General features: G+C 29.6%; 4 protein-coding genes and 1 pseudogene across 4 annotated transcripts; all 5 read left to right on the top strand.

Annotated features, from left to right (window-relative positions):
- The first annotated feature begins 828 nt into the window (after nucleotides 1-828).
- LOC107856796 lies at nucleotides 829-1,409 on the top strand. Its single transcript, XM_016701768.2, has one exon. It carries the CDS (start codon nucleotides 945-947, stop codon nucleotides 1,206-1,208), a length of 264 nt encoding a protein of 87 aa, XP_016557254.1. The 5' UTR covers nucleotides 829-944; the 3' UTR covers nucleotides 1,209-1,409.
- A 2,724-nt stretch (nucleotides 1,410-4,133) lies between these two features.
- LOC107856797 lies at nucleotides 4,134-4,807 on the top strand. Its single transcript, XM_016701769.2, has one exon. The coding sequence runs from the start codon at nucleotides 4,431-4,433 to the stop codon at nucleotides 4,674-4,676; it is 246 nt and encodes an 81-aa protein (XP_016557255.1). The 5' UTR covers nucleotides 4,134-4,430; the 3' UTR covers nucleotides 4,677-4,807.
- Nucleotides 4,808-6,074: 1,267 nt separating this feature from the next.
- LOC107856794 lies at nucleotides 6,075-6,835 on the top strand. The gene has a single exon (XM_016701767.2). It carries the CDS (start codon nucleotides 6,425-6,427, stop codon nucleotides 6,686-6,688), a length of 264 nt encoding a protein of 87 aa, XP_016557253.1. The 5' UTR covers nucleotides 6,075-6,424; the 3' UTR covers nucleotides 6,689-6,835.
- A 3,136-nt stretch (nucleotides 6,836-9,971) lies between these two features.
- LOC107856800 lies at nucleotides 9,972-10,546 on the top strand (annotated as a pseudogene).
- On the top strand, nucleotides 10,527-11,384 carry LOC107856799. Its single transcript, XM_016701771.2, has one exon. The coding sequence runs from the start codon at nucleotides 11,029-11,031 to the stop codon at nucleotides 11,293-11,295; it is 267 nt and encodes an 88-aa protein (XP_016557257.1). The 5' UTR covers nucleotides 10,527-11,028; the 3' UTR covers nucleotides 11,296-11,384.
- The last annotated feature ends 930 nt before the right edge of the window (nucleotides 11,385-12,314 follow it).

Below are 12,314 nucleotides of genomic sequence, written 5' to 3'. Positions count from 1 at the left end.
TGGGTCTGTGCTCGAGCGTTAGGCGTTAGTGTACTAACAACATACAGTTGGATGCCTAAAATCTCACTCTTTTTATTTCGAGACATTTTGCCAGTGCCTTACCTCGAACGAATTCTCAGGCGAGTTTCAAAATTGTCTTTTAATACACTGATCGGTAGGGCATAGATTTTGGTAGTTTATCATATGGTAAACTACAGTACAGTTGGTAACTCCAAACATTTCAATGGTTTCATTTTCATGACCTTTTCCCATGGTTTGGGCGCAAGTGGATTTTCTTTAATCTACGTCAAACCGTGTGCTCAATTCATGCATTTTCATCTGCATATTAGTGTTATTGGCACTAGACACATCAGCACATGTCACTCAACGTGTCTCCAATCTACCATGCTCCAATTTCTGTGTGCTCTTTCACCCAACCCATCCTACAGTTACACTCCATAATTGCGATCATGAAAAAGTATATTATAATAATTGAAAATACCAATTACACCCTCTTCAATCAATGTCGAATAGCTAATTTCGATATTGATTTAGAATGAGTTTATCCCATATTAGGTTGGGATAAAATTACAGAATAATCTATCCAATCATTAGTTACCCAAAATTGCATATAGTGTTATTTTTATATTGCATTATATTGAGAGTGAAGAACAATTTTGAGATAATTAATTAGAAATTAATTGTTTTCCAATCAAACGAGCTCTAAGAGATGTATGCAAGGATAGAAATGTACTTTCACAGTCCAGAAACCATGCTCCAAAACCACAGGAAGTATAACCAAAAGCCTCTAGTTTTTTTTCAACTAGTGCACTATATATATGCATTGAGAGTTCATGTTCTAACCAACAAAAAAATTCGAGTCTCTCTAAGCCAATTTCAGCAAAAATTCAAACCATCACAAACATAGACAAGAGTTTTCAAGAATCAAGATTGTATATTAGAAAATGAGTTCAACAAGCAGGGCATGGGTTACAGCAGTGAGCTTGGGAGTGGTTGAGGCACTAAAAGATCAAGGACTTTGTAGGTGGAATTACACAATCAGAGCCATAAATCAGCATGTCAAGAACAATATAAGGTCATATTCACAAGCCAAGAAGCTCGCCTCCCAATCTTCCCCTTTGGTTTCTACAAACAAATTCGAATTGAAGAAGCAATCAGAGGAATCTATCAGAAAAGTCATGTATTTGAGCTGTTGGGGTCCCAATTGATCAAATCCTAATAGCAGATTACATTTAGTGTCAGTTTTTTATTCCGTAGTTTTTGACAATATTGTAAAAAACATATTGAGAGTTTTGGCTAAATTGCCTAGTCAACACTTGTGGAAAGGACATTTCTGCAATCCAATTTTCTGGAAATTAATACTCAATTGTGTAATTTAATTGCCAGTGCTCTTGATCGATTCCTTTTCACTTCTCCTTTACTCTTTATTTGGATGGTTGTTACATATTGTGTTATGGATTAATGAATATAAGCGTTTGGATAAATTGTTTCGGTTGTCAAATGAATAATTTATTAAAGAAAATATTAAGAAATAAGGAAGAAGTAATAAAAAGAACCGAACCGAAATTAGAAGCCTAGTTCGATTTTATATTTTTCAAGTTTTATTCAATTAAATAATAGTATCAATTTTGAACTCTGGAGTATATGAATGATAATTCTGTAAATCAATAATTCTACTTTCGAGTCATCTGAATTTTCTTTCTCCCTACTCTTTTCTTGAGGGAGTGGGAATAATCAATATAGCAAATAACGAAGTTCTTTTTCTATGAAATTTTTGCAAGAAGACCTTACTACTCTGTTCCCATTTTTCGTAGTTTAAGAACAAATATTATGGCTGCCTACTAAAATAATTTTTGATTTCCAAGTATTTTTAACTTTTGAGAATCTCACTTTTTTTTTTTTTTGAGTAATTAAGGATTTGTTCAATAATTTTTGGCTTATATTTTACAGTAATATAAGATTAACATGTAACTTACGTTACGAATAATTTTTCTTTTTCTTCACTCTATTCTTCAAGAAGATCAATCGTATTTTCACTTATTCTTTAGCATATACTTTACTTTTGGCGTATTCATCTATTGATAGTGAAGGTGTTTAATCACTTTATTCTCGGTATACTAATTGATTGATAGTGAAGGTGTTGTAAGTACTTGAGCTAAGCTTGTCATTTCCTTACGCCTTCAAGACATTGAAATTTGAACGAGAGGAAGCGTCTTGCAATTAGTTGTAAAATCAAAGTATTAATTGAAATGATATGTTAAAAACATGTAAATAGAAAAAGGAAAAACAGCCTAAACTAATTTAGGCCATGAACTTACCAGAACAAAAATATATTTCATCGATCAGAATGCATACAAGCATGTAGAAACTGAAAGGTTGGAGTATAATTTAATTGATAGTATGAGTTCAGTAAAAAAAATAAAATTAAAAAGAGACAATTTTATTTTTTATCCTTCAGTTTTTGGTAAATTATAATTTTGATTTCTGCTATATTTCTCTAAGTATTATAATTTTAGTGAATTGAAATATGTGTTTTGACCCTTATATAAATAATATATTTACTTTTACTGTTTTCAAATATGAACCAATAATTAAAATACTAACTTATTATTATATCAGAATAATTTAACAGTTAATAACTCATTAAAATTATAAAGATTTATACTGAAGGAGCAAAAAAACACATTTATCAATTGAAGTTAAATAATTAAATAAATATTTAAAAAAGGGAGAATACTCACAAAAATATCTGAAATTTGACCGGACTATTAGTTGAGCATACTGAATTTTGCGGGGGTCCTATTACCCCCAAACTTTTTTTTCGTATTTTAATGACATATATCTGCCACTTGACCCATTGCGTGTTAGTCATGCGTATTGAGCGCGTGAAAAGTGTTAAAAACATTATAAATTCTTTTTTTTTCTGAAAAACTCTTTAATTTTTTAATTTTAAAAAGTTTAATATTTTTTATTTATTTTTTCATTAATTCACTTCTCTCTTCTCTCTTCTTTCTTTCTTTTATTCAACAATGGAATCTTCAACAATGGTTGCTCCATTGTTGAATTGAAATTGAACAATTTCAATTTTATTCCGAAAGTGACTTCAGTAAAATTTCTTCCGAAAGTCTTTAATTGTTCAACGTATTCCAAAAGTTTATAACGTATTTCCATTGTTGAATAAAATTATTTAGTTTAATTTTTTAGTTCCGAAAGTCTAATTATTTAGTTCAATATAAACCTTTATTTTATTTTTTTCATTAAAATAATACTCACATAATCATTGTCTTCACTCCACATACAGTGAAGACCACTAACCATACACATACTGCCATAGAATTAAGAGAGGGAAGAATCGAGAGAGGTAGTGAGAAATTGAGAGAAAACAGGAGAGGAAAACAGGTCGTTCCTCAATTTTTCGATGACCAGGTCTCGCCGGAGCTCCGGCAATAGTCAAATCTGGGAAACATAAACTACTGATTTTGCAATTTGAATAAAATTATTGAAGAAAATTTTCGATTTGAATTTGAAAATTGGGAAAAAATTCTCTTAAAAAAATAGTATGAACTAAATAAAAGTCAAATTTCAAAAATTAAGAATCAAGATTTTGGTGAAAAATGGTGAAAAATGATGATTATCAGTGTTGTTTGTAGGAGAAATATGCAATTATTTGTAGTATTACCAATAGTTTGAAATTATTTGTAGTATTACTATTATTTTTTGTAGGAGAATATGGTTTTAATGGTGAAAATGATAAAATGGAGAAGAAAGAGCGCGTGTTTACATCTCCAGCTGCCAAAAATTGGGTATTGCGTTTTTGGGGTTAATAATTCCACATTAAAAAAGTCCGGAGGGAAATTAATTCCACTTAAAAAAGTCGAGGTAGGTAATAGGACTACGCAAAGTTCAGTATGCGCAACTAAAAATTTGGTCAAAGTTCAGATATTTTCGTGTAGGTAATAAGACTCCCATAAAGTTCAGTATGCTCAACTAAAAATCCGATTAAAGTTCAGATATTTTCGTGGCAATTACAAAAATTAAAAATGCAACTTGGCCCCCAACCCAAAAAAAGAAAATTAATCTTGGAACCGTCCAGCAAAACATCAGTATCCCAAGGTTGAGATCCATCTCCTTTGTCTTTCCTTTGAATTTCTGATGAACAAATAGTAGTAGTAATACTTATTAAACCAATAAACAAATATTTTCCACCTTTTATATAGGATAAAATAAGTAGAAAATCACTGGCTGCATAACTTGTCCAAAGCACACAGTTTACCAGATATAGACACTGGTTTATCACTCTTCACTAACTTTCACAAATTCTACATAATTTCACACCTATAAATTCAGCCTCACTCCCAAAAACTCTAAGCATCCAATTCATACATCAAAATTAAAACAGAAAAAACTGAGCTTTTTAGAAGAAAACTAAAATGAGTTTAAGCAGAAGAGCATGGATAGTGGCAGCCAGTGTTGGAGCAATTGAAGCCTTAAAAGATCAAGTTGGATTGTGTAGATGGAATTACCCATTAAGGTGTTTGGCACAACACACAAAGAATAACATAACATCTTACTCTCAAGCCAAAAAACTTTCTTCATCACTAATTGCAAACAAGGCAGAACATTCTGAAGAATCATTAAGGACAGTTATGTACTTGAGTTGTTGGGGTCCCAATTGATCTTAATTTTTTTCCAGAAATTTATTGTAATTTTTGTAAGGCTATGATTGTAAATAGAATGGATTGCCATTCCATCTCGTGAGAAGCATATATTTATGAAATGTTAAATTGAGTGGCACACATTACTTCAACATGCTTGCAGATAATATCGACTATTTTTTAATCATCCGAAACATATAAGTGATCGATAATTCAGCAAATTAATGAAATCGTTCTAATTATTAAACAGAGAATTTGTTACTCATAGTTCCCTTGCACTGTGAAATTAAGACTCTGGAGCATCATTAAAAAGAAGTTAAATTTTAAAAACCACTATTTCTATTTTGGGAATAGATTTTCTAAACAAGATTGAAAACATTATTTATTTATGAAATTTGATTAATTATTTAAAATTTATTCTACTTTCAATTATTAGTCAAAACTATTTTTTTGATGAATTTTGTGCTCATAAAATTTTAACTTTTTTATTCAAAGTAAAATTCATACTTAAAAACACAATTTTTTTTTTCATCACCATAATGGAGAGAAAATCTGAAATTTAATACTGGCAAAATATTACGCACCATTTGGCCATGAAAATTATAATTTTTTGAAGTTGGAGTTGAAGTTTTGAAGTTAAAAGTTGTATTTGTCCATAAATATAAATTAAATTTATTTTTGAAATTTTGTAAGAGACGTATGAGTGATAAAAGTGAAAATAAACAAAATTTGTTTTCACTTTTTTTAAATACAATTTCGAAATCGTATTTGAAATTTTCATGGCTAAACATTAATAGTTTCTATTTTTTTTAACTAAATTAAAATAACTTTTCTAAAAAAATAAAAACTTTTACTTGAAGTCTCCATTTCTTGTAGATTTACTATAAGCTAAAAAGGTGTTTTCTTTTTTATTACTACCTCTAAAACTCCGGTTTCATTCCATTGGTTTGAAAATTGTCCAACAGTGTATCTAAGTAGTCGTTTATTTAATTAAATAAGGTATAACATTTGTATATTAAGTTAAATTTTTTTAGAAATACTTTTAGCTTATACAAGATTTGTTGTTTCGATTTTGCGGATATCTAATTTCCCCGACATACATCAATAGTTAAACTTTAAATTTTAAAATAAAGAATAAATTTTAAAAATCATAAACTTATAATATCGAGTCAGTCAATCCGTGACTAATATTCCATTAAGTGCTTTGAAAAACAAGATAAGATGAATAATGTGTGCTATAATTTATGTACAATCGTGTGACAATGGGAAGCACGTTACTCCAAAAATATACGTGGTTTCATTTTCAACCAGGTTTTCTTTATCTTAGCAAACCGTGTGCATCTTTTGCTAGTACTATTTTATTTGACACATCAGCATATGTCACAATTAAAATTAGTTCGAACAAGAATTAATGTGCTCCTAAGCCCAACCAACCAACCAACCAACCAACCAATCCTCCAAGCTCAAGTAGTAATAATTGAAATTCCAACTTCACCCCTCTTTCATAGTGAAAAAAATAAAATGTAAGGACAAAAATGTACCTCCAAATCAGCACACAAATGTAGGAAAACCATACTCCAAAACCACAGGAAGAACGGGTAGAAGCCTCTAGTTTTGCTGAGCACCAAGCTTATATATATATAATAATCCATCCCAAATAATTCAACCAACACAAAAAACCAAATCTTTGTAAAAGCACTAGCCTTCTTGAGCAAATTAAATTTTCATAATCTTAGCCAGAAATTAATTTCAAGAATCAGGATTGCAAGATGAGTTCAACAAGCAGAGCATGGATAGCAGCAACTAGCGTGGGAGTAGTAGAGGCACTAAAAGATCAAGGACTTTGTAGGTGGAATTACACAATCAGAGCCATAAATCAGCATGTCAAGAACAATATAAGGTCATATTCACAAGCCAAGAAGCTCTCCTCCCAATCTTCTCCTTTGGTTTCTACAAACAAATTCGAATTGAAGAAGCAATCAGAGGAATCTATCAGAAAAGTCATGTATTTGAGCTGTTGGGGTCCTAATTGATCTAATCCTAATAGCACGTTATATTTAGTGTCAACTTTTTATCTCATAGTTTTTGACAATATTGTAAAAAGGATATTGAGAGCTTTGGCTAAATTGCCATTTCTGCAATCCGATTTCTGGAAATTATTATTCAATTGTGCTATCTAATTGCAAGTGCTCTTCATCTATTCCTTTTCACTTCTCCTTTACTCTTTATTTGGATGGTTGTTACATACTTACATGTTATGTTGAGCGTTTGGATAAATTGTTTCGTTTTATCAAATGAAGAATTTATTAAAGAAAACTTTAAGAAATAAGGAAGAAGTGAAAAAAGAACCGAACCGGAAGTAGAAGTCTAGTTCGATTTATATTTTTCAAGTTTAATTCAATTAAATAATAGAATCAATTTTGAACTCCGGAGTATATGAATGATCAATATGTAAATCAATAATTCAATTTTCAAGTCAACTGAATTTTTTTCTCCCTCCTCTTTTCTTGGAGGAGTGAAAATCATCAATATAGCAAATAACGAAGTTCTTTTTTCTATGTAATTTTTGCAAGAAGACCTTACTGCTCTTTTCCCCTTTTACCGTAGTACAAGAACTAAAATTAGGGCTGCTACTAAAATAACTTTTCATTTTCAAGTATTTTTAACTTTTAAGAATCTTACATTTTTTTTTATTTTTTTGGAGGGCAAAATGGCCTTCTGGATACCTATACAATGTCGGTTTTGTAAGTTGGATACTTCTACTTACATGTTTGTTATCTGGACTTTGAACCCATCAAAAAATAATATTTTGCATCCTTTAATTTTTTACCTTGCCACATTGGCAAGGTCATAGTGATTAGGATAAAGAGAGTTTAGTCACTCGCTTGGGTGCGAATGGGGTCAAATTTTTGCCAATTTTACATTAAAATAATTAAAAAAATAAAAAATATTAAAATTTAAAAATAAAATAAAAAGGGTCCTTTTTTGCCCTCCATCTTTTTAAATTTAAAAATTAAAAAATAATTTTAAAATATTTTTAAAAATTTAAAAATATTTTTAAAAATTAAAAAAAATAAAAAGGATCCTTTTTTTCCCTCCATCTTTTTTTAATTTAAAAATTTAAAAATAATTTCATTTTAAAAAAAAAATTTAAAAATAAAAATATTTTTCCCTCCCCACCGCCACACCCCACCCCCAGCCCCCCCACCCCAACACCTGTCCAGCCCTTTCCCACCCCCCAGCCCGTCCCTACCCCCACACCCTACCCAGTCCCATCCCATCCCACCCCCACCCCTTACACCTCACCAGCCCCGTCCAGCTGCTCCTCACCCCACCCCCAACCCCATCCCTACCCCAGCCTCTTCCAGCCCCCTCCCCCCACGTTCACTTTTTATTTTTTATTTTAATTTTCTCTCTCAATTCAATTCTTTTCATTTTTTAATTAAAATTTAAATTTGAAATCTTTTTATTTTTTGGGGAATTAAAATTTAAATTTAAATTGAAAGTGAGTGACAGTGAATATTGAAAAAAATTAGTGAATTTCGCTTGAAAAAAATTAAAATTTATGTGAATTTGTTAAAAATATTCAAATTTTAAAATAAAAAAATTATTATGTTTGTATATATGAATTTATAGTTAAAAATTTAAATTAGATGGAGAAGAATTTTAATTATTTGGAATGGATTTGATGTTTAATTCGTGAGAAAAAATAAAAACATGATTATTCAAATTTTTCTACAATTTATAATTTTTTCTTATTTAATTATATTAATTTTAATATTTAATTTGTTATGTAGCATTTTAAAAATGACTTGAAATTTAATGTAATATTTTTTTTAGATGACGTGGCAGACATGTCAGGCGTGACAGCTGACATGACAGCTGACATGGGGGAGAGTGCGTTATACTCACCAAAAAAGGGGGTTAAAATGTTGTTTTTTAGTGGGATCAGAGGTCCAGATGACAAACATGTAAATAGAAGTGTCCAACTTACAAAATCAACATAATACAGGGGTCCAGAGGATCATTTTACTTTTTTTTTTTTTGAGTAATTAAGGATTTGTTCAATAATTCTTGGCTTATATTTTACATTAAAATAACAATTCTGTAACGTCTAACATACGTGACAAACAATTTTTCTTCTTCTTCTTCTTTTTAAGAAGATCAATAGTATTTTTACAACCTTTTAGCACATACACTTATCGATTATCGGTTGACCGTGCTCAAGTAAGTTAAGTATTTCACTAAGTATTTTAATTTTAATGAATTAAAATATTATGTGTTTTGACCTTTATATAATATTATATTTTATTTTTACTTTATTCAAATATGAAGCAATATAAAAATACTAACTTACTATTATATCTAAATAATTTAACGGTTAATAACTTATTAAATTATAAAGATTTGTATTGAAGAGCAATTTCAACAAATGAAGTTAAATAATTAAATAAATATTTTAAAAAATTACTTTCTCCATCCCATTTTACTCGTCCTAAATTTCCTAATTTATTGTCTCATTTTACTTGTCCTTTTTTACTTATCGAGACAAAATAATTTTTTCTCATTATATCGTTAGTGCAATTGATTACTCTTTATTATTAGCATTCTTGAAAAATGTTGCAAAGTGAATACCTTTAAAAGTACATCATTAAGAATATAATGGTGCTTTGGTATTAGCCGTCCATCAATATTGAAACTAACAACAAGACACAATTAAGAAGGGCAAAATAGTAAAGTTACATTATCAATCATTATTTTCTTAATAGCTGTGTGATTCCAATTTAGGACGGATAAAATGAAACGAACTAAGTATAACTAAAAATTATCATAAGTAGAGTGCTAGAACCGTCCAAATTCAAAGCCCCAAAACTTCAGTATCCCAAGGTTGAGATTCATCTCATAAATAAATACCTCATCCCTCCCATTTTACTCATCCAAATTTTTTAATTTGTTATCTCATTTTATTTGTCCTTATTTTACTTATTAAGATAAAATAATTTTTTTTCTATTATATCCTTAGTGTAATTGATTACTCCTTATTATTAGTATTCTTAAAAAATATTGCAAAGAGGAGTACCATTAAAAATATAAATAGTGTTTTGGTATTAACCATCCATCAATATTAAACTAACAACAAAACATAATTAAGAAGGACAAAATGATAAAGTTACATTATCAATAATTATTTTTTTAATAATTATATTATTTCAATTTGAGACGGATAAAATATCACGGAGGAAGTAATAGTAAATCAATAACTAAATATTTTCCCCTTTATATAGGATAAAATAAGTAGAAAACCACTGGCAGCATAACTTATCCAAAGCACATAGTTTACCAGATATAGACACTGGTTTATCACTCTCCACCAACTTTCACAAACCGCACCCTATATATTCAGCCCTAGTCCCAAAAACTCAAAGCATCCAATTCGTACTTCAAAATTAAAACAGAAAAAACAGAGCTTTTTAGAAGAAAATTAAAATGAGTTCAAGCAGCAGAGCATGGATAGTGGCAGCCAGTGTTGGAGCAGTTGAAGCCTTAAAAGATCAAGTTGGTTTGTGCAGATGAAATTACCCATTAAGGTGTGTGGCACAACACACAAAGAATAACATAAGGTCTTACTCTCAAGCCAAGAAACTTTCTTCATCACTAATTGCAAACAAGGCAGAGCAATCTGAAGAATCTTTGAGGACAGTCATGTACTTGAGCTGTTGGGGTCCCAATTGATCTTCCTTTTTATTTTTTTTTTCTAGAAATTTATTGTAATTTTTGTAGGGCTACGATTGTAAATAGAATGGATTGCCAATTCCATCTCAACAGAAGCATATAGTTATGAAATGTTAAATTGCAACATGCTTGCAGATAATATCAACTATTTTCAATCATTCGAAACATCTAAGTGATTGATAATTCAGCAAATTAATGAAGTCGTTCTAATTAAATAGAGAATTTGTTACTGGTAGTTCCCCTGTACTGGGAAATCAAGGCTGCCGAGCATCATTAAAAGGATCAAGTTAAATTTCAAAAACCACTAATTATTGATGAAATTTGATTAATTTTTAAAATTTATTCTAGTTTCAATTATTAATCCGACTAATTTTTATGGTGAAATTTTACTTTTGCTCATAAAATTTTAACTTTCTTTTTTTCAAAATAAAATTCATACTTAAAATTCAATTTTTTTTGTTCATCATCATAGTGGAGAGAAAATCTGAAATTCAGTACAGGGCAAAATATTAAAGTCTAGATTTCTTGGAGCTTTTTAGCTAAAAAGTTACTTCCTTTTTTATTGCCTCCTCTAAAACTCCAGTTTCATCCCATTGGTTTGAAAATTGTCCAAAAGTGTATCAAAAATCAAGATTGCAAGATGAGTACAAGCAGGGCATGGATAGCAGCAACTAGTGTGGGAGTGGTAGAGGCACTAAAAGATCAAGGACTTTGTAGGTGGAATTACACAATCAGAGCCATAAATCAGCATGTCAAGAACAATGTAAGGTCATATTCACAAGCCAAGAGGATGTCTTCTCAGTCTTCTTCTTTGGTTTCTACAAACTGTGAAATGAATAAAAAAGCAAAGGAGTCTGAAGAGTTTCTGAGGAAAGTCATTTATTTAAGTTGTTGGGGTCCAAATTGAATTCCAACACTTCATTTTTTGCTATTTTTATGTATGTACATACATATGTTCTTTAAGAATTGAGTACATATTGGATCATGACCTTTTTTTTTTTAGCTCAGAAGTGAGTGGCAAATTTTGATCGAGTGATGAACTATAACTCACTTATTTATGACTTTTCCATTTTAATTTGTTTGACCTTCTTCTTATTTTTCAGTATATTTAAAAAGAATGAACTCTATTCACTTTCAATAATTCTTTATTAATTTTAAGTTTTTAAGTGACATGTTTAAGATCACAAATTTAAAGAATATTTTGATATTTAATATTTTTAAGATCATAAAATTCAAAATTTTCCTTTTACTTTCTTAAATTTCATACTGAAATAGAGGAATTAAATAACTAGTTTAACTTGTCTTAACCCATCCAATCGTAGTCAAATCAACATTTAACATTCACATTGTGGATAAAAATAAAGGGGAAAAACATATATAGCAATTATTACATAGGAAATTACAAGTTAGGGGTCGTTTGATTAGGATTGTAGTTATACTGGTATTAATTATGCTGGGATAAATTATGATAGGATAAGTTATATTGGAATTAGTTATACTGAAATTATTTTTTATTGAGTATTTGGTTTGTTGTATTCAAAGTAGTATGCATGATATAATTTCTTAGAATAAATTAATTGATTACCAGAATAAAGATTAACCATTCTAGAAAAAGGAAAGACAAAAGTCACCATAGAAGAAACGGATACACAAGAAGCGGTACATTTAGAAAAGTTAGAAACAGAACTTATGAATTTAGAAGATAATAGCACTGGTCTAATATGCAATGAAGATAAAGAATTCTCTACCATAAAAGTATTAGTAAAAATTAAAATAAAAGACGTAGAAATAGAAACTCTAGCATTAATAGATCCCGGATGTACTAGCTGTTTAATCAATAAAGAAATAGTACCAGAACATTTATTAAAAATACTTGATAAACCTATAATGGCCACTCAAATGGATGGGTCACACAATATTTATAAT

This window comes from Capsicum annuum, chromosome 7 (assembly GCF_002878395.1).
Source record: "Capsicum annuum cultivar UCD-10X-F1 chromosome 7, UCD10Xv1.1, whole genome shotgun sequence".
Classification (NCBI taxonomy): Eukaryota; Viridiplantae; Streptophyta; class Magnoliopsida; order Solanales; family Solanaceae; genus Capsicum; species Capsicum annuum.
This window is presented reverse-complemented; position numbering and strand designations above follow the sequence as displayed.